Source organism: Ailuropoda melanoleuca, chromosome 12, assembly GCF_002007445.2.
Source record: "Ailuropoda melanoleuca isolate Jingjing chromosome 12, ASM200744v2, whole genome shotgun sequence".
NCBI classification, from domain to species: domain Eukaryota; kingdom Metazoa; phylum Chordata; class Mammalia; order Carnivora; family Ursidae; genus Ailuropoda; species Ailuropoda melanoleuca.
Genome location: NC_048229.1, coordinates 64,948,999 through 64,976,665, shown reverse-complemented (window position 1 = coordinate 64,976,665; position 27,667 = coordinate 64,948,999). Strand labels below are relative to the sequence as shown.

General features: G+C 40.2%; 2 protein-coding genes across 3 annotated transcripts in view; one reads left to right on the top strand and one right to left on the bottom strand.

Annotated features, from left to right (window-relative positions):
• Window positions 1-27,667, bottom strand: part of NIP7 (nucleolar pre-rRNA processing protein NIP7) — a 62,395-nt gene that overhangs the window by 23,953 nt on the left and 10,775 nt on the right. The window contains exon 5 of one of the 2 annotated variants that reach the window (XM_034638737.1): window positions 1,213-1,257. The exons of the other annotated variant lie outside the window; for it this stretch is intronic. Coding sequence (XP_034494628.1) covers window positions 1,228-1,257 — 30 coding nt within the window. The 3' untranslated portion in view covers window positions 1,213-1,227. Of the gene's footprint in view, window positions 1-1,212; window positions 1,258-27,667 lie in introns of those variants that run through there. 2 annotated transcript variants of the gene reach the window in all.
• TERF2 (telomeric repeat binding factor 2) lies at window positions 14-27,634 on the top strand. The gene is given in 11 exon segments (XM_011229867.3): window positions 14-543; window positions 545-668; window positions 762-857; window positions 1,517-1,647; window positions 11,247-11,333; window positions 12,358-12,504; window positions 17,150-17,256; window positions 18,999-19,391; window positions 23,978-24,063; window positions 25,993-26,036; window positions 26,470-27,634. Coding segments are annotated over 11 exon segments (1,629 nt in total). The 5' UTR covers window positions 14-288; the 3' UTR covers window positions 26,629-27,634.

Below are 27,667 nucleotides of genomic sequence, written 5' to 3'. Positions count from 1 at the left end.
CTATAAAATGTGTTATATTTCAAATTTTTGTGTTTAATAAGCTGCACGTATATATTTTTCAATATCTTATACGTAGTCCCAATATCTTATACTGTCCCATAATTTCGGAGCAAAGTTGACACTTGACCGCAAACCCGCTTGGTTCACCCGCCTGGACGACTTGGACTTCAAGCCCCAGCAAGCATTGCGGCCTGCACACCGGGAACTACGGGGTCCGAGACAGGGTTAGGGTTGCACGGTCTTTTCCCTCCCAGAAGCCCGCGGGCGGCTAGGAACACCGTCCGTGTCATGGCCGCGGGAGCCGGGACGGCAAGCCCCGCTTCCGGCCCGGGCGTCGTACGTGACCCGGAGGCGTCACAGTCGAAGAAGCGGCCCGGCCGGGAAGGCGGGGAGGGCGCGCGGCGATCGGACGCGATGGCGGGAGGAGGCGGGAGCAGCGACAGCAGCGGGAGGGCGGCAGGCCGGCGGGCGTCCCGCAGCAGCGGGCGGGCTCGGCGGGGGCGCCAAGAGCCGGGGCTGGGGGGCGCCACGGAGCGGGGCGCGGGGGGAGGCACGGCTGGAGGAGGCGGTCAACCGCTGGGTGCTCAAGTTCTACTTCCACGAGGCGCTGCGGGCCTTTCGGGGTAGCCGGTACGGGGACTTCAGGCAGATCCGGGACATCATGCAGGGTGAGGGCCAGACCTGGGAAAGGAGGCTGGCTGGGGAAGGGGATCTGTGGGGCGCTGGGGGGATCGCCGGGCCAACGATGTCTTCTTTCCTAGCTTTGCTTGTCAGGCCCTTGGGGAAGGAGCACACCGTGTCCCGACTGCTGCGGGTTATGCAGTGTCTGTCGCGCATCGAAGAAGGGGAAAATTTAGGTATGGCAATTTCTGTGTTCTTCTCTGAGCTTATTTATGGTTACGTTATTGTTTTCCAACTTATGTCCGGAACTGAAGGATTCGGGGTTAAGGTGCACTACTGTTTCGATCACAGTGGTCTTTTTTCTTCCAGAATGAGTCTGTTCTCTGGGTCTAGTTTTCTCCAGTTAAGATTCTCTTGGCTGTTTTTCTATTTTTTATTTCCTCCCACCTGTTTCTTGCTTGCCTCAACTTTGCTGCGATTTAGTGAGTTACATTAAGAAGGCCAGATTTTCCCCCCATAGTAGAATGTTTTTCGGAGTATAAGCACTTTTTTTTTTCTTTTAATTGAACTTAAGAGCTCTTTAGCAAAACTGTCTCCAGTTTCTGGTCACTTGTATCTGAGGAGGCTGTGTGTGTCCTGAAATTTGAGATGCAAATGCATTTGTTAAAAAAGAAATTTTAACTTGTCTTTGAAATTATTAAAAAATAGTCACTTCAATATCATTGGTTTGAATTTGAACTCTTAACAGGTTTGTAAGCTTGTAGCCAGTATGTTAGCAAATTAAATGCAAATCTTTCTATATTTACATGTGTCTTTTCTGATAAACATGTATTTTTGGACATGTTTCTGCTCCTTATAAAATAGCTTAAAGCGAAAACTGTGCTCTTTGTCCTAGACTGTTCCTTTGATATGGAGGCTGAGCTCACACCACTGGAATCAGCTATCAATGTGCTGGAGATGATTAAAACGGAATTTACACTAACAGAGGCAGTGGTCGAATCCAGTAGAAAACTGGTCAAGGAGGCTGTAAGGCTCTTTTTATTTCCTTTTTCTTTTGACAAAAATCAGATGTCTTTGAGGATCCAGTGCTTATCTTTTCTGTGTGGAGATGGAGAGAGCAAGTGAGCAAACTCAAACATAAGACACACGCAGATGTTACAGCTCTTCAAGTGACCCCTTCCCAGGCCAGGCTTGGAAAGTGTTAATGGCAGGTATGCTGCTTTTGTGATTTTGGTTGTGTTCCTTGTGGCCTTGGCAGGAGAGGCCACAATACACAAGAAATGTGTCGGCATTGAAGACTGACATTTTGGAGGTTATTATACCATCCAGGAGCACTGTTAAAGGGCTAGAAGCAACTGGTCTAGGTTTTGGTCATCCTTGTTTGTAATAAACCAAAGAGGATAGCTGGGGCCTTGGGAATTGTGGGATTGACTTTGAAGGGGAACATTCTCTTTGAACAAACAGAATTAAAGATGCTAGGATAATCAGCCAGTTAGAAAAACAGTAATGGTAGAAGATTGGCACAGCTTTTGTTCTTGACAAGGAAAAAACTACTGGAGTGTCTAGGAATTTGGGACTGTGAGTCATGGCTCAGGTAGCTTCAAGTAGTAGAACTTATTTTTATTTAAAACATGACTGGCAATGGGAACCAGCCAGAAAAAGCTTTTTCTTCCTCAATAATCAAGGCTGGGGGTGTGGAAGCAGATGTAGAGGTGGGTACTGAAGAACAACAGCTCAGCATTGCCTTGGTAGTGGTAAGTAAGGGAACTGGTAAGAAAAGAGCACCCCCTAAAAAGATGGGATCTGACATGGGGGTGGGAAGATAAAACTTTGCTTAGCCAGGAAGACTTTCTGTCCCTTACCTGTGTGCTAAGTACCAGGGTACTTAGGTACCCTGTTAAAAAAACAACTAGTGTGGGTGAGGTGCAGATATTTATTCAGTTAAGGATCTTGGGCAAGAACTACTTTTGGTCTTGGAAAGAACGCTCAGATAATCCAAATTCCAAAGAGGAATAATTCCAACAATAAATTTTTAGTGTAGGAAGGTCAGGTTTGTGTTGGAGGGAAAATGCCAGAAAAGACATATTAGCAAAAGAGGAGAAATCCATGCCTACTTTCAGAAGACCTAAGGATCATTTCAGTGGGAAGAAATGGTACCATGGGGCACTTGACTGGCTCAGTCGGTGGAGCATGCAACTCTTGATCTCAGGGTTGTGAGTTTGAGCCCCATGTTGGGTGTAGAAGTTACATAAAAACAGAATCCTGAAAAAACTGGGCAGGGAAGAAATGGTACCATTTCAAAGTAATTCATGTAATTCCTGTTAAGTAGGTAGCTGATTCAGAAGTGCAACTCCTTCAGGACAGAAGAGCTATAGATTTGTCTCTGTCCCCTCTTCTGGAAGAGTCTTGTGGGCTTTCATCTGTATGTTTGTTAATGTATTATTATTTATTATTTAAGTTTATAGGTCTTGTTTGGGGGCTTATGAAAAATCTGTTAGCAAAGTCTAAATTCTTTTAAAATAGTCAACTGTACTCTTATGTTGACTCCCTTCTGCTTTTCCATTTTCCGTCATGTACAGATTTCTTCTTATACTTACCGTATTACTGGTATTGCTTTGTACCAAATTACCCCAAAATCTAGCAGCTTAAAACAGTAAATATTGTCTCTCATTTTCCAAGAGTTTGGTTCACCTGAGTGCTTCTGGCTTGAGGTTTCTGATGATATTGTAGTCAAGCTGTCTGCTAGGGTTGCAATCATATCAAGACCCAACTGGGGCTGAAGGATCTGTTCCCATGCTCACTCACATGGTTGTTAGCAGGACTCACTTTCCTTGCTGGCTGTTGGTTGGAGTCTTCAGTTCCTTGCCTCTCCACAGGGCTGCTTACAGCATGATCGCTTGCTTTCTCTAGAGTATGTGATCCAGAGAACAAGAGTCCAAGACAAAAGCTGCAGTCTTTTATAACCTAATTTCAGAAGTGTCATTACTTCTGCCATATGTTATTGGTCACAGACTGGACCGACTATGGATTAGTGTGTGGAATGGGACTATGAAGGGGGTGGGGATCATTGGGGGCCATCTTAGAGGCTGGCTACCACAATTACCTGGAACTCTTAGTTATTAAATGATGCCATATCACTTGCCTCCTCAATTTTTTTTTTAATTTTTCATTTAGAGTTATAAGATCTGTTAATGATCATCTTTGGGAATTATCATGGGGTGCTTAGGCTATTGAGGGTTTTCGATGCATTTTAAGCTTTGTAAAGTGTCACAACAGTTCATTTAAATGGTGTAGGGATTCCTGAAGGTCTTTGGAACTCCTTCAGGAATCAAAACTATTTTCTTAACAGTGCCAAAAAATTAGCTGACCTTCAGTGCACTGACTTTGCACTAATGGTGCAGAAGCACTGATGGGTAAAATTGCTGGTGCCTTAGCATGATCCAGGAAGTGGTAACTTGTAGTACTAGTCATTGTAGTCTTCATTGTCGCATACTTTCAGTTAAAAAATAAATAAAAGCCAGTTTCAATTAAGAGTGTCTTTGATAAAGCAGTAAAATTAATTTTATTAAATCTAGACCCTTGAGCAAACATCTTTTCAGTATTTTGTGACAAAGTAGGAAGTTTGCCTAAAGCGTTTCTGCCACATAACATGATGGGTTGTCTTCAGGAAGTCACTTGTGTGATTGCTTGACTTGCATGCTGCTCTAGGTGCTTTTTTAATGGAACACCTTTCTCTACTTGAAAGAACTGACAAATTTTGGTTATTTAGGTGTGGGCATTTGGCAGTCATTTTCTTGCAAAAGAGCAATGGGAACTTGTCACTTCAAAGAAAACGATTGGTAGTATTTGTTGCCAGTGATAAAACTCAAGCTTTCAAGTAAAAATTCAAATTTTAGAAAACCTGTATTGATATACTTGACAGCTTCCCAATACTTAGTCTTTTCTGATAAGATTGATAGTGGTTATTAACAACTGTGATTTAAAAAATATTTTTAATGAATGTGTCAACATTTGGAAGATCTATGTAACTTATTAAATAAATATTTTCCAAACAGCCAGTGCATTATATTACAAAATCATTCATGGGTAAAAGATCCATTTAGAATGCAAGATAGACTAAAAGATTTTAATCTTTTAGATGAAGATGATGAAAAGTTCACTTGGCCACGTTTGGTGTAAAGTCAAAGAAGAATATCAACAATTTTCTGAAAGGAGTATTAAAATACTACTCCCTTTTCCAACTTCATATCTGTGAGGCTGGATTTTTTTTTTTTTAATATACTTTACTCACAACAACACATCACATCAGTATGAATAGAGAGGCAGATATGAGAATACAATTTTCTTCTATTAAGCCAGCATTACATTTGCAAAAATGTAAAACAAGGCCAGCCTTCTCATTAAACTTTTGTTTAGAAAACACAGTACTTTTTCATAGTTATGTTTTTTATATTAACCTGCAATGAGTTTGTTATTTTTAATGAATTAATATTTTAAATTTTTCTCAGTTTTATATTTCTAATATGGCGATATAACACATAAACAAAAGTTCTTTGGGGTCCTCATTAACATTTAAAAGTATAAAGGAATCCTGAGACTAAAAAGTTTGAGAACTGATTCTGTAATATCAAGGGTAAATTGGTTTTTCTCTTCATAACTGAAAGATTCCTCAGTTAGGTTCCTGTGGAGGACAGCAAAGAGTAACATGCATGACATATTATCGGAAAAGCATTTATTTGTTGCTTTTTGCTGTGCAGCATTCTCCCCTACACCTTTGGTAACGGCATCTTTTCTTTTGGGGCCTTATCCCATTTTGGGGGGGCCTGGGTGCATAAAACACAGTCTCTAAGTACCTTAATTCCTGAAATAAAAGGCTTTGTCAGAGCTTTTTGAGCATTCTTCCTTCCCATAACAGCCTGGTTTTTTTTCTGAGTTTGCTTCTTTAGCCTTTCTTTTCTTCTGTGAGTTTTGATTTTCTCTTTCTGTGTGCTTTCTGCTATTTCACCCAAGAGACCTGTCTCCCCTCTACTGAAAATCTGTGCTTGGAATTTCCTTTTTGTTTAAGCTAGCCAGAGACCATTGCTATTGCTTACACCCTAAGAATCTTAACAGCTATATAAGAGAAGAAATTATACTTCTTTCTGAAAACTCTCAAGTGGAAAAAAAAAAAAAAAGCAATAGTTCATCTCTCAAAACAAAAACTTTCTAGGAAATTAAAAATAGTTTCAAAAGATAAGCTCATAGTATAGACGTTGGAGGCAAACTTTTAATTTAGAATTTGAAAGCATTCACATTTCCTTTATTTCACAAATTAAGTATAGTAGGACCTGGTTCTAATTCTGGAAAAGACAGAGTAAGCATACCCTGTCCTTAATGCAAGTATAAATCCTAGAGAGAATATGCGGAGCAGCTGTCCGAGGATTCATAAATGTAAATGGTAGTAAGCAGATGGGGAAGAAGACCAGAATTTGAAGATCCACCAAATTGGTGATGATTGGTATACCATTTTTTCCTTCTCTGGTATCATCCAGCCTGGACTTGTAGTCTCCTGAGATACCTAGAAATACACTCCAGGTGGGAATAGAAAGAACTCCAAGAAAGGCTTCCTCTGGCCTGAGGAGCAAGAAAGGATCTCCTAAGAGTCAGGGAGGGTGGGAGAAATCCCAGGGTTTCTTTTCTCCCTTCTTTCCTGCCCTGGCACCCAGGCAATACTGCCCTGGTAGCAGCAGTGGCCCAGTGATGACTGGCACTAGAACTAAAGGAAGAGGAGAACCCTTTCTCTTTAGCAGCATAGCTGTGGTGCCCCAGAACTTAGAGCAAATTCCATTGCTTTTTTTTTTTACCGTCTATCCTGCTGCTTAGCCTTGGATGCCGATGCAGTGTGTGGCACAGTAGGAAAACTAAATCCCAGGAATGCAAGGCTGGTTTGAAATTTGAAAATCAGCGTCCTTTATTCACTCTATTAGTTTAAAGAAGAATGAAATATATCTCTATCAGTTGATGCAGAAAAGGCATTTAACAAAATTCAATATTAGTTCATGATAAAAACACTCAGCAAACTACAAATAGAACTTCTCAACCTGATAAAAGACATCTACAGAAAACCTACAGCTAGCATCATACTTGACAGTAGAAGATAGAACACTTTGTCCTTAAGATTCAAAACACATCCAAAAGGCAAGGATGTCCATTCTCACCACTTCCATTCCGTATCATACTGGAAGACCTGGCCAGTGCAGTAAGTCAAGAAAAAGAAAAGGCAAGAGACTAGAGAACAAGGGGGAAAATGTCCCTATTTGCAGATGATATGACTGTCCATATGGAAAATCCCATGCAGTATGCTAAAAAATCTGTAAGTAAGTTTAGCAAGATTGAAGGATATAAAAATCAACACATAGAGTTATTCATATTTCCAGTATATATTAGCAGTAAATGACTTGAAATGAAATCACAAAAACAGTGTCACTTACAATAGCTCCAAAAAAGAAAAAAAAGAAATACTTAGGTATAAGTCTAGCAAAACATGTACAGTATCTATATATGGAAAAACACAGAATGCTAATGAAAATAATCAAGACCAATAAATGGAAAGGCATACCATGTTCATGGACTGGAAGACAACATAGATAAGAGGTCAGTTCTTTGTAGCTGACCTGTAGATTTAATATAATTCCAATGAATCTCAACAGGATTTTCTATAGACACAGACTGATTCTAAAATACAAATGGTAAAGCAAAGGAGCTAAAATAACCCAAACAATTCTGTAAAAGAAGAACAAAGTTGAAGTATTCACTACCCAATTTTAAGAATTACTATAAAGATACTCATGACCATAAATAAAGATTAATGGAACAGAAGACAGAGTCCAGAAATAGGCCTTCACAAATATACTGATTTTTGACAAAAATGTGAAAGCAATGCAGTGGAAAAGGTATTCAACAGAAAAAGGATGTCTTCAACAAATAATATTCAGGGGCGCTGGGTAGCACAGAGGTTAAGTGTCTGCCTTCGGCTCAGGGCGTGATCCCGGCGTTATGGGATTGAGCCCCACATCAGGCTCCTCTGCTATGAGCCTGCTTCTTCCTCTCCCACTCGCCCTGCTTGTGTTCCCTCTCTCGCTGGCTGTCTCTATCTCTGTCGAATAAATAAATAAAATCTAAAAACAAACGAAAAAAAATAATATTCAAACAGTTGGATGTCCATATGCAAAATTGAACCTTGACCTCATTAAAAACTCACAGAAATTAATTCAAAATGGATCATAATCTAAATGTGAAATGTAAAGCTGTAAAGCTTAGAGAATAAGATGAAAGAAAAACTTTTATATCCTCGACTTAAGCAAAAAGTTCTTATTTATGACACTAAAAGCATGATCCATAAGAGGAAATTTTAATAAGAGGAAATAAGGTAAATTGGACTTAATCAAAATTTAAAACTTTTGTTCAGAAAGACACTGTTAAGAGGATAAAGACAAGCTATAAACTAGGAGAAAATATTTGCAAATCACATATCTGACAAAGGACTTGTGTCCAAAATATATAAAGAACTCTCAGAAGAAAACAGTGCTATTTAAAAAATGGGCAAAAGCCTCACCAAAGAGAATATACAAATGGCATGTAAACACATGACAAGATATTCAACATAATTTAGTCGATAGAGAAATACCAGTTAAAACCACAGTGACTACTAGGACATACCTATTAGAATGGCTAAACTTTATTTTTTTTAAAGATTTTATTTATTTATTTGACAGAGAGAGACAGCCAGCGAGAGAAGGAACACAAGCAGGGGGAGTGGGAGAGGAAGAAGCAGGCTCCCAGCAGAGGAGCCCGATGTGGGACTCAATCCCAAGTCCCCGGGATCATGCCCTGAGCCGAAGGCAGACGCTTAACGACTGAGCCACCCAGGCGCCCCTAGAATGGCTAAACTTTAAAAAATGCTGACATTAATGTGTGCTAATGAGGAAGTGGAGAAACTGGAACTCTTAATACATTGCTAGTGGGAGTGCAAAATTGTAATAGCCACACAGGAAAAGAGTTTAGCCATTTTTTTTGTTTGTTTTTAAGATTTTATTTATCTAGGGGCGCCTGGGTGGCTCAGTTGGTTAAGCGTCTGCCTTCAGCTCAGGTCGTGATCTGCGAGTCTTGGGATTGAGCCCCGCATCAGGCTTTCTGCACCGTGGGAAGCCTGCCTCTCCTCCTCTGCCTGCTGCTCCGCCTGCTTGTGCTCACGCACTCTCTTTCTCTGTCAAATAAATAATCTTAAAAAAAAAAAAAGATTTTATTTATTTGTTTGACAGAGAGTGTGAGTAGGGGGAGTGGCAGGGAGAGGGGAAAACAGGCTCTTGCTGAGCAGAGAGCCCGACTTGGGACTGGATCCCAGGATACTGGGATCATGACCTGAGCCGAAGGCAGAAGCTTAGCCAACTGAGCCACCCAGGCGCCCCTAGCCATTTCTTATATAAAGTTAAGTATATTTTTTCCATATGACCCAGCAATACCACTTGTGGGTATTTACCTTAGAGAAATGTTACGTTTACCCCAAAACCTGTACATGAATGATTTAACATCTATTCCTAATCACCAAAAATTGCAGACAACCCAAATATCCTTCAGCAGGTTAATGGATAAAAGTAGCACAGTAGCCCTCCCATCCCATCCCACCCATAGTTTCACTCCATGGTTTGAGTACTCATAGACAATTGTGGTTGGGAAGCAGACTGTCCGCCTTCTAACATATATGGTCAGTAGTAGCCTAGGGCTAAGTCTTAATGTCTGTGTCATTCACCTCACTTCACCTCATCACATGGGCATCTTGCCATCTCACATCACAAGAAGGGTGAGTACAGTACAATAAGATATTTTGAGAGACCACATTCACATAACTTTTATTACAGTATATTGTTACATTTGTTCTAGTTCCCTGTTAATCTCCTACTGTGCCTAATTTATAAATTAAACTTGATCATAGGTAGGTATGTATAGGAAAGGGGAGTGGGAGGCATTACTATACATTCAAATAATGGAATACTGCTCAGCCATAAGAAAGAAAGAACTATAGATAATGCAACAACATAGATGGATCTCAAAGGCAATTATACAGAAGGAAAGACGCGTCTCAGGGTTATGTCTAAAAAAAAAAGCACTACATGCTGTAGGATTCCATTTATATGACATTCTTGAAGAGATGGATCAGTGGTTGCCAAGGGTTGGGGTGGGGGAGGGGTGACTACAGAAGGATAGCACAAAGAGAGGTTTTTGGATTCCTGGTTTTTGTGTCCTCATTGTGGTGCTTACAGGAGTCAATGCATGTATTAAAACTCAGGATACTACACCCCCCCCCAAAAAAAGTCCATTTTACTGTGTGCATTTAAATAAAATTTAAAAACATAATAAGATCTAAATTATTTTATACAAAGTAAAACCTTTGAATTCTTCAAGAAAGTAAGTATAGTCTTAGTACAGTTATTCTGCTGAAAATGATGTAAAAATGAATGTGGTCATCTGACTATAAAATGAAAAGACCTACTTTGTACCCTTCCTGGGCAGCAAGAATTTATGGTTATGCCTGCTATTCAAGAGCATTTGACACCAGTTTCCTTTGCATGCTGAGGACAGAATCACCAGCGATTAATTCTGAATTCCCTTTGCTGTTCCTCCTTCTCTTTGTATCTCCTTCAGTTCTTCCCTGAAACGAAGATTGAAAATATCTATGGACCAGTTTTCCTTCCCTGTTGTATGTGTGTGGTGTTTCTTTTACCTCTCTTTGAGACAGTACTTAGGGTAGCTACTTTATCCTGTTAGACAACTCCAAGTGCTCCCAAGTTTTCCCTGGCTTTTCTAATTTTTTAAAAAATGACACCTATATTTTTAAAATATCACTTACAAGTTTCGATCACTGTCATTTTTCCTCTACATATATTTTCTTCGGGTTTCTTTACTAAAGGACTGTTTTTCTCTGTGGCTGGTGAGACTTCTGCATCCTGCCTGGAATTTTGCCCTCCTTGTGTGCTACTGTAGATACGCTGGGTTTGTTCATCTCAGTAATTCCCTGAACACTTGAACTGGAGTTGCCAGCTGGGGTTTAGAGTAGTGAGAGGCTGTGCTGGTAGTCCTACAGAAATGGCCTCAGGCCTTTCCTGAATGGAACTAGCAGAACTCTGTGGTCAGCAAATGGCTTTTTTTTCCCTCACAGTATATCCTCCCCGCTCTGTCCCCATCATTATATCAAAGCTTTTGCATCCAAAAAGAACAGATCCAGTTGTTCTGGGGACCTGAAATGACTCCTGTCCATTTTGCCTTTCCTTAGGAGGCCCTATTCAAATTGGGTAAATGGTCTGTAATCCAGAGGATCAGATTTTGCTTTATCAGCTATTTTTTTAAAAATCCAGTGTTATGTTGAAAATCGACTACCCTACACAATGAAAGGAGAGTGCTTACAGTTGTTCATAATGCCTGAGCAGTGATTGTTAGTTTTTAAGTGCAGGAATTTGACAGTGTGAAAAGTTCTTGGGTATATAAGACTCACTTTTACTTTTCAGTAGTTTATTTTAGTATCTGATATTCTGATTACACCTGTCATTATTACAACAGTTTAAAAAAAAGGTTTTTTTCCCCTTTTGTAGGCTGTCATTATTTGTATCAAAAACAAAGAATTTGAAAAGGCTTCAAAAATTTTGAAAAAACATATGTCCAAGGACCCCACAACTCAGGTAAATTTGATATATTTTTGCTCCCGTGACTTAAATCCATCTCATTGTTTTTTGTGGGGAAAAAGGGAAAGGGTTTTTTGTCAGGAATGTTATCTAAATACTCAGCACCTTTAGCATGTTGTCTTTTATTTCCGGGATAGCTTACTGTGAGATTGGCTTTTCAAAATTTATTTTTCATTATACACATTTACCTAAATTATTTCTTGCCCATTTCTGTCAGGTTTGTGACAGAACTTTATTTAAGTGATCAGCACCAGGTATCAAACTATCAAGTTCTGTAACCCTTCTAACTTTATTTCTGAAAATGCTGATCTGCAGACTTGAGAATCTGCCTTGGTGAGGACTTAATTCCTCTATTTTCTGGTGTCAAAAGCTCTGTTGGTGCCCTGCTCTTTTTTTTTTTTCTATAAATCTAAATATGAGTTCTTGAAAAGATAATACATGTACATAATAAAATTCAAAAGGTAAACAAAATACCTCAGCTTATCTCTTAAGTCAGCCACCTCATTCCTCTCTTCATAGGCAACCAGTTTTTTTCTTTGATCCTTTCAGATATTCCGTGCGTATGTAAGCAAACAAATGTGCATGTGTGTAGAGATACACATGTATATCCATTCTTCCTGCTCTTCCCATATGCACATGCGAGCATATTCTACACACTAATTTGAGCATTTCGTAAATTGCTTTTTTCACTTAACGTTATCTTTAAGATCATTCTGTATTACCACATAAGGAGCTGCTTCATCCTTTTTTTTCTTAAGTTTAAAAATCTTTATGTAAATGTATAAAGGTACTATAGATCCTAAGTTCTTCATCTTTTTTTTATAACTACATAGTAACCCACTGTGGCTGATCCGTCATTTATCAATCTGTTCTTTGTGGTAGGCTCCCCTTCCTATATATGTACCAGTGATTGCCATTGACAGCATTGTGAAAGTTCTGATAGTATTGTCTCAACTCACCATCGTTGAATTTTTACTGACATTCTCCTTTCTTATGTCACAAATATTGGTCCTTTGTGTAGAAGCTGAGAAATGATCTCCTGAACATCATCCGTGAGAAGAACTTGGCCCACCCTGTTATTCAGAACTTTTCCTACGAGACCTTCCAGCAGAAGATGCTGCGCTTCTTGGAGAGTCACCTGGATGACGCAGAGCCCTACCTCCTCACGGTGGGCCTTGGCCTTCTCTTCCCATAACTATGATGTGGCCTTGAGGATGTGCAGGCAATTTAGAAAAGGACAGCTCTTTTTAGAAGTGAAAAGAGTAAATGTGTGCAAAAGACTTTGAATTATAGGCACTGTCTTCCTTAATTAAATGCCTTAAATAGAAGCAGAGATCCTGACAGAGGCAAAATGGAGCATACCTGGTTTCCTTCACCTCCCATTTATACCTCCTACATGTGATTAATCTGTGTGGCTAAAGTAGGGGCACACTTACAATTAGTGGTGGTTCCCAAAGGAGATGAAATTTGAGTTCAGTTTGGGAGGAAGAGTGGTTTGGTAGACATGATGTGATGCAGTTGATAATAGGAAGAGGGAATAACTGGAGAAAAAAGGTGGGACTAGAAGTATGGTAACGCAAAATAAGCCAAATGAAGACATTCTTTAATTGGATCAAAGTGATAAGCAGAAAGAATGGTAGCAGTGAGGCTCAGTGGACAGCATGTGGAAGAATTAAAACCCAGTCTGTCTGTCCTAGAGGGTGGGTTGTGATATTGGAAAACTGAGTGAGAAGGCTTGTTGCTTTTTTCTTTTTTTTTTTTTTTAATCACCAACATTTACAGAGTATTGAGAATATCTTAGTTCGGGGTGGCTGGCTGGCTGAGTCGGTAGAGCATGAAGCTCTTGATCTTGGGGTTGTGAGTTTGAGCCCCACATTGGGTGTAGAGATTACTTAAAAATAGGATCTTAAAAAAAAAAGAAAAAAGAAAGAAAGAGAGAGAGAGAAAGAAAGAAAGAAAAGAAAGGAAGAAGGAAGGAAGAAGAAGGAAGGAAGGAAGGAAGAAGGGAAGAAGGGAGGAAGGAAGGGAGAGAGGGAGGGAGGGAGAGGGGGAGGGGGANGCAGAACTCTGTGGTCAGCAAATGGCTTTTTTTTCCCTCACAGTATATCCTCCCCGCTCTGTCCCCATCATTATATCAAAGCTTTTGCATCCAAAAAGAACAGATCCAGTTGTTCTGGGGACCTGAAATGACTCCTGTCCATTTTGCCTTTCCTTAGGAGGCCCTATTCAAATTGGGTAAATGGTCTGTAATCCAGAGGATCAGATTTTGCTTTATCAGCTATTTTTTTAAAAATCCAGTGTTATGTTGAAAATCGACTACCCTACACAATGAAAGGAGAGTGCTTACAGTTGTTCATAATGCCTGAGCAGTGATTGTTAGTTTTTAAGTACAGGAATTTGACAGTGTGAAAAGTTCTTGGGTATATAAGACTCACTTTTACTTTTCAGTAGTTTATTTTAGTATCTGATATTCTGATTACACCTGTCATTATTACAACAGTTTAAAAAAAAGGTTTTTTTCCCCTTTTGTAGGCTGTCATTATTTGTATCAAAAACAAAGAATTTGAAAAGGCTTCAAAAATTTTGAAAAAACATATGTCCAAGGACCCCACAACTCAGGTAAATTTGATATATTTTTGCTCCCGTGACTTAAATCCATCTCATTGTTTTTTGTGGGGAAAAAGGGAAAGGGTTTTTTGTCAGGAATGTTATCTAAATACTCAGCACCTTTAGCATGTTGTCTTTTATTTCCGGGATAGCTTACTGTGAGATTGGCTTTTCAAAATTTATTTTTCATTATACACATTTACCTAAATTATTTCTTGCCCATTTCTGTCAGGTTTGTGACAGAACTTTATTTAAGTGATCAGCACCAGGTATCAAACTATCAAGTTCTGTAACCCTTCTAACTTTATTTCTGAAAATGCTGATCTGCAGACTTGAGAATCTGCCTTGGTGAGGACTTAATTCCTCTATTTTCTGGTGTCAAAAGCTCTGTTGGTGCCCTGCTCTTTTTTTTTTTTCTTTATAAATCTAAATATGAGTTCTTGAAAAGATAATACATGTACATAATAAAATTCAAAAGGTAAACAAAATACCTCAGCTTATCTCTTAAGTCAGCCACCTCATTCCTCTCTTCATAGGCAACCAGTTTTTTTCTTTGATCCTTTCAGATATTCCGTGCGTATGTAAGCAAACAAATGTGCATGTGTGTAGAGATACACATGTATATCCATTCTTCCTGCTCTTCCCATATGCACATGCGAGCATATTCTACACACTAATTTGAGCATTTCGTAAATTGCTTTTTTCACTTAACGTTATCTTTAAGATCATTCTGTATTACCACATAAGGAGCTGCTTCATCCTTTTTTTTCTTAAGTTTAAAAATCTTTATGTAAATGTATAAAGGTACTATAGATCCTAAGTTCTTCATCTTTTTTTTATAACTACATAGTAACCCACTGTGGCTGATCCGTCATTTATCAATCTGTTCTTTGTGGTAGGCTCCCCTTCCTATATATGTACCAGTGATTGCCATTGACAGCATTGTGAAAGTTCTGATAGTATTGTCTCAACTCACCATCGTTGAATTTTTACTGACATTCTCCTTTCTTATGTCACAAATATTGGTCCTTTGTGTAGAAGCTGAGAAATGATCTCCTGAACATCATCCGTGAGAAGAACTTGGCCCACCCTGTTATTCAGAACTTTTCCTACGAGACCTTCCAGCAGAAGATGCTGCGCTTCTTGGAGAGTCACCTGGATGACGCAGAGCCCTACCTCCTCACGGTGGGCCTTGGCCTTCTCTTCCCATAACTATGATGTGGCCTTGAGGATGTGCAGGCAATTTAGAAAAGGACAGCTCTTTTTAGAAGTGAAAAGAGTAAATGTGTGCAAAAGACTTTGAATTATAGGCACTGTCTTCCTTAATTAAATGCCTTAAATAGAAGCAGAGATCCTGACAGAGGCAAAATGGAGCATACCTGGTTTCCTTCACCTCCCATTTATACCTCCTACATGTGATTAATCTGTGTGGCTAAAGTAGGGGCACACTTACAATTAGTGGTGGTTCCCAAAGGAGATGAAATTTGAGTTCAGTTTGGGAGGAAGAGTGGTTTGGTAGACATGATGTGATGCAGTTGATAATAGGAAGAGGGAATAACTGGAGAAAAAAGGTGGGACTAGAAGTATGGTAACGCAAAATAAGCCAAATGAAGACATTCTTTAATTGGATCAAAGTGATAAGCAGAAAGAATGGTAGCAGTGAGGCTCAGTGGACAGCATGTGGAAGAATTAAAACCCAGTCTGTCTGTCCTAGAGGGTGGGTTGTGATATTGGAAAACTGAGTGAGAAGGCTTGTTGTTTTTTTTTTTTTTTTTTTTTTTAATCACCAACATTTACAGAGTATTGAGAATATCTTAGTTCGGGGTGGCTGGCTGGCTGAGTCGGTAGAGCATGAAGCTCTTGATCTTGGGGTTGTGAGTTTGAGCCCCACATTGGGTGTAGAGATTACTTAAAAATAGGATCTTAAAAAAAAAAGAAAAAAGAAAGAAAGAGAGAGAGAGAAAGAAAGAAAGAAAAGAAAGGAAGAAGGAAGGAAGAAGAAGGAAGGAAGGAAGGAAGAAGGGAAGAAGGGAGGAAGGAAGGGAGAGAGGGAGGGAGGGAGAGGGGGAGGGGGAGAGAGAGAGAGAGAGAGAGAGAGAGAGAGAAAGAAAATATCTTAGCTCATAACAGTAGATCTGCCAGGCCCGTATTACAATAGGATCATTGATCGTAGCAGTCATTTGGCAGATGTCAAATTATCTGCAAAGCAGATAGTGTGGGATTTTCAGGGTGCAAGTGTCAGGACACTTGAGCCTGGCCTACCGTCCTTTCTTTTGTATTCCAGATAACTGGAAAATAACCTGCCACTGTTTCTGTGAGGGGAGAGACCTCTCAGTTCTTAAGACATCACTTGTTAAAGGCATACATATCTGAAACAGAATGATATTGGACTGATTAGAAATGTATAAAATATTAGGCAAAGGGAGACAGATGAGTAGTTGGAGTCAGAGCAAGATTGGCCCACTCAGGACTTTATGTGGTATTAGTTAGGATTTTCAGAGTTATTAGGCTTTGTGGAAATATAGTTATAAAACATTTTAGACACAAACTAAAAGACACTAATATAAATATTAGTTATCTTAAGTTTGGAAAAAAAAAAGTCTGACTTTTGTGCATGACCCCAAATGTATATTTGGCATTCAGAAACTAGATTAGGGATGAGATTGGAAGAACAGAAAAGGAAGTACAAAGTAAAATTACGTACTTATTTGTTGTCCAGAAGGTTAAAGAATTCTTGCAGTGTCAGGATGGTTAACACCACTCAAACTGAATTCTCCTTTAGTATAGAAAACTGTGAGCCATTTTTTGAGGAAGGAAAAAGCAAGACATTTGAAAGAGTTCTTGCAAGTTCTCTCCCTTTCTATGTTCTCCTCTAGTTTATGCCTAGATTGGATTTTTTTTTTTAAAGATTTTATTTATTTGACAGAGAGAGAGACAGTGAGAGAGGGAATGCAAGCAGGGGGAGTGGGAGAGGGGGAAGCAGGCTTCCTGCCGAGCAGGGAGCCTGATGCAGGGCTTGATCCCAGGATCCTGGGATCACGACCTGAGCCGAAGGCAGACGCTTAATGACTGAGCCACCCAGGCGCCCCTAGATTAGATTTATAAGTGAACATGTTTGCATGTTGAGTATGTATGTTTGTGGTGAAAGAAGAGAATTAATGAAATTCTGTGACTTCCTCTTCCTGATGACATCCTTCTTTTCCCAGATGGCCAAGAAGGCTTTGAAATCTGAGACTGCTGCCTCAAGTACAGTGAAGGAAGGTAAACAGCCAGCACCAGAGCCTGTGCAAAAGCCACTCAGAGAACCTGCAAGGTGAGAGGGATGCCCTTTTGCGATCTTGGGTGAAACACAAGGGTAGTCTGTTGGAAGCATTCTCCTTAGAGTAGAATCAGTTAGTTCCTCCTGGTACTGAAATGTTACTGGGTTACTTGTACAAGGCACTGTGGGAGTTACAGAGCACACCCCGGGAAAATGAGGATATTGAAGACAGGATGTCATATCCCTGACAGAAGTTCCTGACCGGCTATTTCTCAAAGGTTCTTTCCTTCTCTGTTCTCCTATCCTTGCCTTGCCCATATCTACACACTACTTCCTTGTGGATACCTGATCTCTTAATGCATTGTTCAGACTTGGGAATCCGTTTCCAAAAACAAGTTTTTAAAGAGGGGATCACAAGTTTAGATGCCTTTGGGGGCCCAGTAGGAAATGTACAGGAGTGGGTGTAGGATAATTCAATTCAGAGCATGTGAGTGTGAACAGAAGAGGGCATGCTTTTCAGCTTTGTGTGATTTTTGCTATGTGGGAATGTCTAAGGATGCCCAAACTTGAGTTCAGATTTTTGTGTGAGACATCTAAGGTGTTTTGTTTTGTTTGTTTTTTTTGAGCTTTCCCCGTTTCTGAATGTTGGCAATTAGTCCAACTAAAAAAAACAAAACTTGCATAGCTTAGGCAACAAGTCGTATCTGCCAGCTGGGTTTGGCTTGTAGGGTGCCAGTTTGCCCTCTCCTAACAGTTTTTATTTAAAGTATACTAGTTACTCCAAATGACAGATGAATTTACCTTTATTATGAAAAGGCAGTTTCTCACTGATCTAAGACTGTGTGGCACACTTCTGATTCGGAGAATTCTCAAAAGTCCCATTTAGAAGTGTACTGTAGGAGAAAGGGGACAGAATGGAGACCTTTCCTTCTCTCTCAGGAGGGTTGGACTGGACAGCAAGGTGAGATTGCTACGTTGTCGGTTGGTTGCCCAGGCCGACTTGTAGCTGTTAGGCACTATACGTAGTGGAAAGCAGTGCTTTAGTTCATGCAGACAAAAGGGTTAAGTGCACGAGCTTAAAAGGTCTCTTGGAGGGGGGACTGTCATTGGCCGTAGTCCTTTAAGGTTCTCTCTTACTTGGAGTTTTATTTTTTATTTATTTTTTTTTTTTTAAAGATTTTATTTATTTATTCGACAGAGATAGAGACAGCCAGCGAGAGAGGGAACACAAGCAGGGGGAGTGGGAGAGGAAGAGGCAGGCTCATAGCAGAGGAGCCTTGATGTGGGGCTCGATCCCATAACACCGGGATCACGCCCTGAGCCAAAGGCAGACGCTTAACTGCTGTGCCACCCAGGCGCCCCTCTTACTTGGAGTTTTAAACTCCAGAGTTCAACTTATGTATTTAAAGCCTCTACTTATGCTTATAAATGGAAATTTTATAAGTCGTTCTAAGCAATTTCTTTTCTTTTCTAATTTTTTTAAGATTTTATTATTTGAGAGAGAGAACAGAAGCAGGGGGAGGGGCAGAATGAGAGGGACATGCAGACTCCCCACCGAGCACATAGCCTGATGTGGGGCTCAATCCCAGGACCCTGAGATCATGACCCAAGGTGAAGTAAGACACTTAATCTACTGAGCCACCCAGGCACCCCTCTTTTATTTTTTTAAATGAAGAGTCCTCAACTGGAAGAGTCCTCTGTCTCATTTGAAGCTTCACACTTTGGAGAAGTTGTGGCTATTTGGACGAGCATCGATAATGGTGAGATTGATCTTTGTATATTTGCTTTATATATAGGCAGTTACGGAGTACTCCAACCACCATTGGAATTATGACCTTGAAAGCAGCTTTCAAGACTCTGTCCAGTGCACAAGATTCCGAGGCAGCCTTCTCAAAACTGGACCAGAAAGATCTGGTACTTCCTAATCAAGTGCCCCTGCCATCACCAGCCCTCAAAAACAAGAGATCAAGAAAAGATGAAAATGAAAGTTCAGCCCCTACTGAGGGTGAGGGTGGCTCTGAACTGCAGCCCAAGAACAAGCGCATGACAATAAGCAGATTGGTTTTGGAGGAGGACAGCCAGAGTACTGAGCCGAGCGCAGGTCTCAACTCCTCCCAGGAGGTCATCCCAGCATCACCATCCAAGCCCACCGTTCTCAACCAGCCCCTCCCTGGGGAGAAGAATCCCAAGTATGAAGACCTTCTTTGTAGCAGTTTTGGGGCTGGTTGGTGGTCCTGGTTGGGCCTGGTATTGCTTCCATGAATGAAGTAACTTTCAGCTAAGTTATTCACCACCAAGGCTTGCTCAGACTGCTAGAATGTGACTTGGGAGTGGGGAGCGACAACATAGCCATCCCTGGCAATTCTGAAGCCCCACCCATGGGCTTCCAGGCACTGCTCTAGGCGTGAGTGAGGACGGAAGGGTTTCCAGCCTCCTACTCACCGCTGCTTTCATTTTTAGCAAACTTCTGAGTGCCTTGACTACTAAATATCAGTCTTCTTTGTTAAAAGAAATTTGTTTGAATTGGGCTACTTTAGACTTTGATCCTTAAAAAAGATTTATGAATATTTATAGTTTTGCACCTTCTAAGAGCAATTAAGACTTGGCACATTGAGTAAATATCTACTAATCTCTCACATTCTGCTAGGTTCTATGGGGCAGTGGTTAGAATGCTTTTATTTTGCTCCCCATCATGACCCCCAACCTGGCTTTCAAGTTCTGCTACCCTTATGCCCTCTTGTGAATCCTTCCTCCGAGCAAACTGGTTTGCTTGTTCTCTCTGGAACACATTCTGTTTTGGCTACTGTACTTTTCTTGCTTCCTCTCATTCCCCACAGTTGGACCATCATTCCTCCATCATTGCTTGTGAGAATCTCATCCATCCTTCAAAGGGAGGAGATGCTGATATTGACTGAGTAATTTCCATGGGCCAAGCACTTTTCACATATTATTTTACTGAATCTCTAGAATCCTCATTCTGTGAGTGATATATTACCCCCATTTTAGAAGGTTTAGAAAAGTTATTAACTTGCCTGAAGTCACAAACCTGAAAAGTGGCAAAGTTGGGCTTCGGGATTTTTTTTTTTTTTTTTAAAGTAGGCTGCACAACCAGTGTGGAGCCCAATGAGGGGCCTGAACTCAGATCTTGACTCAAAAGTCCATGGCCTATAAACCATGTACACCAAGCTGCCTCTTAAAATTCTGCCTCCTCCATGAATCTCCCCTGGTCACCCTGCTGTAAGTGATCACCTCGCTGGTCTCCTAAGGCCACTGACATCTCTACCACTGCTCTTTTGTAGTTGTATGGGGACCTGTGCTCTGACATGCACGTGCTAGGTGCCCAGAGAGACTGTAACATCTAAATGATTAATACTCAGGCACAAATCTGCACTGTATGTACCACTATCTGCATCTGGAAATGAGTGAGTCATTGGCTGGGCAAGCAAATGGAGCTCAACACATTTAATTCTCATTTGATATATGATCTCCTTTATTCCTAGCAGTAGTCCTGTAAAGTACAGATATTATTCCCATGAACAGGTGAGGAAACTATGGAGAGTACATGGGTGCAGTGGTTTTATAAATGGGAGGATTCGTGAAGGTTTAGACCTATCCACTTCTCTCGTGTGTGAAGTGCATGAAGTATGATGGGTACTCTAAAGCAGAGGTTGGCAAACTACAGCCCCTGGGCCAAATCTACCTGGTACCTGTTTTTGTAAATAAAGTTTTATTGGAACTCAGCCACAAACATCATGTATGTATTGTCTGTGGCTGATTGTGATGCTACACTGAGTTGAGTAATTGGAACAGAGCCAGTAAGGCCTGCAAATGTGAAGATATTATCTGGCCCTTTACAGGAACAGCCTGGCTCTGAAGGAATTGTGTGAGCTACCTGGGAGCTCCAGGAAGAAGAGTTGAGCCTGCTCAGCAAAGTTATGGGTAGAGCAAGCCTTGCAGAGGAGCAAATGTTGAGCTGACCTTGAAGGAAGAGTAGGAAGTCATCAAGCATATTGTGGGGTGGGGCTCTAGGCAGCAGAAACCCCTTGTATAAAGTGTTGAGAAAGCCTACCAAACTCCAGAAAATGTCATGTACTCTGTATGGCAGAAGAATATAATGCACAGAGAGGATGAAGGGAGAAATGTCAATAGGTAGATGGGCCAGGTTTTGAGTTCCTATTATATTCTGTCAGGCAGAGGTTCTTAAGCTGGGTTTCGTATCACAGTTACCTGTGGAATGTTTAATAAAATACACAATCCCAGGCTCCTGAGTACTGAATTAGAAGGGGTCAGGGGATGGGTCTGTAATCTGCTTTTCTAACTATGCCCCCAGATAATTCTAATACATCTAATCTGAGGGCCTGATGAGCTACCATTGATAGCTTTTGAACAGGCAGTGAGGCAAAGGACACAAGACGGTGGCTGGAGACTGCTACGGGATGAGTAGTTAGGACCTGGAGGAAGCTGGGCTGGTGGAATTGAAGGCAGGATTAGAGTACATCACCTGGAGGGCAGGGTCACAACTACTAGATTTTTATATGTCCTATGGCACTTGGCAAGGACAAGTGCTGATTAGGTATTTATTAACCAAATAATAATTCTTGGTTCTTGTATTTTAAAGGGTCGTACCCAAAACTTCTATAGAAGGCCAGCAAAGGGTAAACATTTTAGGCTTCCTGGACCACTTGGGTCTCTGTTGTTTATTTTTTGTTTTTTACAATCCTTTGAAAATGTAAAAACCATTCTTAGCTCAAGGGTTGTACAAAAACCAGCCACAGGCTGTAGTTTGCCTACTCCTCAAGACCAGACCCTCTAGCCTATTCATTGCTCATCAAGTTCTAACTTTACCAATAGGAGCGCAAGAAGTGACCTTACTTGCCCAGGACCACAGAGCCATCAAACAGTGAGATGAGGACCCAGATCTCAGTCTCTTCTACCAGAGAAGTTAGGCAGTACCAAACATTTGTAAACAAAATAAGTACTGAGTTCAAAGGAAGAGCAGAAGGTCACCAAAGTGATCTGTGCAGAATGTCTGCAGGAAGAATGAGCAGATACGCAAGTGGAAATGACAGGCCTGGAAGTTAAAATCAGTTTTATCGCAGCATGGGGATAAGCAGGTAGAAAATTGAAACTGTAATCCTGACTTACTTATAAATAGTAATTAACACAGTTAATATCCTGAAAAGGAAAAACCTCATGCAATCTTTTCACTTGTCTCAAGCAAATCATTCTCAGAAATATTGGGGGATATGAGCCAATTTAAGCATAATGGAAAGTAGATGGTTCACCATTTGTCTCAGCCATGTAAGTGATTTCATAGAAAACTCATGGAATTCAAGAATTTTTTCAAGTCTACTTCTTAAATGAACTGCTTTCATTACTCATTTGCAAAATACATAGCCACTTTAAAAATAAATTTCTGTTCATAGTGGGGGAAGGAGACTGAGGTTTGTCTCTACTCTCTTGATCGAGTTTTACAGGTCATTTGATCTATATAAATTCTTCAAAATTTAATTCAGATACTTTCCATGTTATTTTGTAATAGATATTACAATTCTGAGGTCAGATTTGCACTGTGTTCTGTTCCCAGGGCACGTGTACTATTAATCAGGTAACACGGTTACAGTTGATTAGAAAAGACTGACTACATTTTTCATTTATTCAATAATTCAGGTTTGGGATTATTTTTTAGTTTTGGGACTTTTATTGGTTATACTCAAGTACTTGACATTTCATGTGCATAGGAAGGATTCTTATTTGCTTACTGCTCTAATCTTCAATGTTATAATTTATTTGCCGCTCTTTGATAATCCTGTTATTACTTCAACACATGTTTTTCCAGCTGCTGTTAGGGTATGTGTCACTGTGCTAGGTGTTTGGGGTAGACAGATGAAGATACAGCCCTTACCTGCAACATTCTTATGGTTAGGGGTATGTTATGAAATGGCTGTTTAATAAAGTAGAAGCACAACCACAAGGGCAGAGGAGTGGGGAATTTGTGTTTTGGGGGCCTGGATTTAGGGCAGGCTTCATTGAGAATGAAGGCCTTAAAAAATGGGTAGAATATACTTGGCAGGGAAGGGAATCCTGAGCAGAGGGAATAAGGAAAAGAGGAGCAGAAGGCTTGGCTCTGCTATTAGTGCTGATGCAGTCGTGGGGACAGGGTAGGAGAGAGGAGGCTTCGGTAGTAACTGGTTGGAGCCAGAGTGGATGATCTTGACTGATCCATACGGGCTTCATTGTTGAGGCAGTGAGAAGTGATCACGGAACAGAGAGGGATGAGGTAATTTTAGACTGATGTTCAGGTGGTTTAGGAAGGGGCTAGGGACAGAGACTCCAGTTAAGAGACTAGTGTAATACTGGTGAAAGGTACCATGTGCTTGGACAAGAGGAATGGAGAGGGAAAAGAGCACAGTCCAGAGATAGGACTGGGCATGTCTTTGAAAGACTGGGAGCAGTTTGCTCACTCTAGGTTAGAAGAATGCTGACACCTTCAAAATTAAAGTCAAAACCAACCAAACAAAAAGGAAAATGAGCAGGTTTTGAGGGGGATAGTGATGTATTCACCGCTCAGTTTGAGGGCTGATCCTGCAGCCTGCGGGACGATGACATGGAAATGCCTGGCCAGGTCAGGATTTGGGAGTTGTGTGTAAGTGAATCTCAACTGTGGTCACGGCAGAACAGGGAGGAGTACAGGCCATGAGAGAGCCAAGGACAGAATATGGAATGACCCCAATGATCTGTTTTACATCTTGTCCTCTTGTTGATCTCCCCTCAGAGTACCCAAAGGCAAGTGGAACAGCTCTAATGGGGTTGAAGAAAAAGAGACATGGGTGGAAGAGGATGAACTGTTTCAAGTTCAGGGTAAGCTAGGACATTCTCCTTGGTCCTTGACACTAGCTGAATTATAGATGCATTTTACTATCACATTAATGTTTTAGAAACTGCTTGTCTCCAAACTAGAAAATGTCCAGCAAGTTCCTTATTGTGATTCATGAGGAGTCAGTTTTATGTCCTTTCCCATTGAACAATGGGAGCAACACTTTATATTTAAAGAGAGTTCCTGGTTTTGTTTTAATAAATCCTATATTTAATTGCAGCTGATGTTCTTCCTAACGTCTTTTAATTAAAAAAGGTAGATGTGGTCATTCCCTGCATTTCTTGTTTAAGTAAAAAATCCCTTAACAGTTTCGATATATATTTTTTTTCTAAAGTAAGAAACTTTACTTGTCCATAATTAATACTGAAGTTCAGAGCATTTGCAGTAGAATCTCTCCCACCACATACTTTGCATTCTAATGGAAATATCTAAGTGCTAAAACATAGTCTTGGAGATTCTAAAGACTTTGGTAACACAGCAACAGTAAACCTCTGTCAGTCCCAAAGGTTTTGTCCTTAAAAAGTACCTTCGTTGGCATAAACGTAGTTGGCAAGATCAAGATCACACAGGAAATGTAACAGAAAATCAATAAAAGTGGCATAAAATACTTAAAAACAACAGGATATAAAAGTTCTAGAAAACATCCACATCCAGTGCAGTCCAGATTTGTCAACTTTAAAATTTGCTTCCACTATAGTATGAAATACTTCATAATTTAAAACTAAATAATCTCCCCCTGTAAGTATCCCTTCTCCTGAGCCACCTTCATTGTTTAGGAAGCACTGGTAGGACAGTAGCATCGGCTGAAGCAGACACTCAGCAAGTCATGTTTATGCAACTTTGCCTTTTATTGCAGCTTTTTAACGTCTCTTGTTGTCTTCCACCGGCACGTCTTTTATGCTAGTAGCCCTCTGACCTTTAAAAAATTATCTTGGTGCGTTTTTTTGAGGCCTCATGTCTTTCCATATGGTGAGAGGGTGGAGCTTGAGCAGATCTATGGTCTCTCAGAGTGGGGAGCAATAACTCTCCTGTTCTTTTGTTTAAAGAACTGAACCACATTTTACTTAATTTTACTAAAATGATCAGGGATTTGAAAATTCTGGCATAAAACAGTAAAACTGTGTCATTGCAAAGCAGTGGTTAGCAAGGGATTACAAAGCAGAAATTATACACACACACACACACACACACACACACAAGTATATAATACAGTTGACCCTTAAACAACAGGTTTGAAATGCACAGGTCCACTTATACACATTTTTAAAAATACAGTATAATACTGTTAATATATTCTTATGATTTTCTTTTTTTATGATTTACTTAATAGCCTTTTCTCTAGCTCACTTTATTGTGAGAATATAGTTATAATACATTTAATACATGCAAAATATGTGTTAATTGACTGTTTATGTTATTGGTAATGTTTCTGGTGAACAGTAGGCTATTAAGTTTTTGGGGAGTCAGCATGAATTTTTGACTATATGGGGGGTTGGTGCCCCTAAACCCTGCATTCTTTAAGGATCACCTGTAGATGTGTATATATTAGGGTTTTAAATACCACAGTCCCTCAGTAATTTTAGAATATCATGTAGGTTTTACTAAAGAGCCTGAAAATCCATCACTAACCAATATTTAATGAATATTAAATATTCATTGGGGCGCCTGGGTGGCTCAGTCGTTAACGAATATATGTTACATATTGGCTGTGTACAGATTCTCATTGGCTGAAATTGATTGATATCTTGCAAACAAAGGACAAAAACAAATTACCCTTCAGTGATACCATTCTTCTCTGAATGTTGGGGAAATTTGAGTTAAGTTTTCCCATGAGGAACAGTCGATGTCTTTTTCTTGTGGTTTGTGCAGAGAAAGGTGAACTCTGAAATGAGTCTACTTTTAATGTTTTCCAGCAGCACCAGATGAAGAGAGTGCAACCAGTGTAACAAAAAAGCAGGTAATTTAAAATTACTTTTTCTGACCATTTCTGGTAATGTGGGTAGAACAGAGATAAAATAAACACATCTAGCACAGGCTACCCATGCACCTTTAAAAAGGTCTTTGGCAATTTTCAGATAATCCAAACTAAGTTATAGTTATTTTCTGGAAGAAAAATCTAGGACAGAAATCTGACACATTTTCCTGACCGTGAACAACATTGTTTGGAGTTTTGAACGCAGAAGTGATTAGGATGAAATGGCAGGACATTGAAAATTATTAAATGTCTAAATCCACAGTGTTAATTTATCTCTATCATGTTTTAAAAATATAAACGGTTCTTTGGGGTTCAGATTATTGTCCTAGCATTCTTGAGTTTACCTCTTCACTCTATGAAAATGAGAATAAGTGGAGAGACAGGTTGTGCTAATTATTTTGGTCTTCTTTTGCAGAAGTGGACCGTAGAAGAAAGCGAGTGGGTCAAGGCTGGAGTGCAGAAATACGGGGAAGGAAACTGGGCTGCCATTTCCAAAAATTACCCATTTGTTAACCGAACAGCTGTGATGATTAAGGATCGCTGGCGGACCATGAAAAGACTTGGCATGAACTGAAACAGGCTTTCATTTCCAGAGAATTCACAGGAGCATGGTTCCTAATAATAGCCCCTGAAAGTCTGTTGTTTCTTTCAGAAGCTGGGCTGGGATGAGAATTTTGGGCATCCTCCTCTGACGTGGGGGAGGTCCCAGTTCTACTTCATTGCTCTTGGAGATCATGAAGCTGAGAAACAAAGCCAAGTCCACCCCATGTCCTTGGCAGAGATGACAGGCACATAGCTTGTACAGTGCCAGAATATCATTAGTATTTCCCTTCTTTAGTGGTTTGCTTGAATTTTAAATCCCTGGTAATCAGTAGAACCTTCTCCTAGGAAATGGTGGAGTCTGTTAGGAGCCACTTATGACTCTGACCTATTAAAACCAGCAACATGAGCATTATTTGGAGTGAACTTGTTCCAGGTAAAGCTTTGGCCTTCTGATGCAAATGCAAAGGAACTTCATCTGTCAGGAACCCAGGCTGATGAGAGACCAGTCTTGGTGGAATCAGAGTCTCTTTTAAAAACTCTTATGTCAGTTGTAACATCAACATCTAGACCTGACAGCCTTGGCATTTGCTTTTAATATTTGCTGGGCTACGTAGGCAGGTTTAACCTCCACCTCTCCTCTGGTTGAACCAGTGTGTTTTTTTGTAAAACGGTGATTGTAGATAAGCTTAGCCCTTTCCCCCATCCCCTCTGCCCAATTCCCTTCTTTATGCTGGACTTTTAAAGCTTAAAAAATCTTGACTGAATATAAATGCTTAATTCCATTCTTTGTGAAATGGTTGCTTCCGCCTGATTCCCTAATTGTGCTGTGTTAGTGTCTTGCTCTAAAACTCAACATTCCCTTCTCCTTTTGTACTGTGTTGTGCTTGCTGTCTCTCTCGGACATCCTTAAAGACCGTCTTTTTGGCATAAAAAAAAAAAATCAGTAAAGTGTTTTCTGTAATCTTTTTTTAAAATATGAGAACTAATTATTGTCCATAACTTGTAGCATTCTTCATTAAAGTCTTGCTTCTCTCAAATGTTAAGTAGCTATTTAATTCCAGCACAGCATG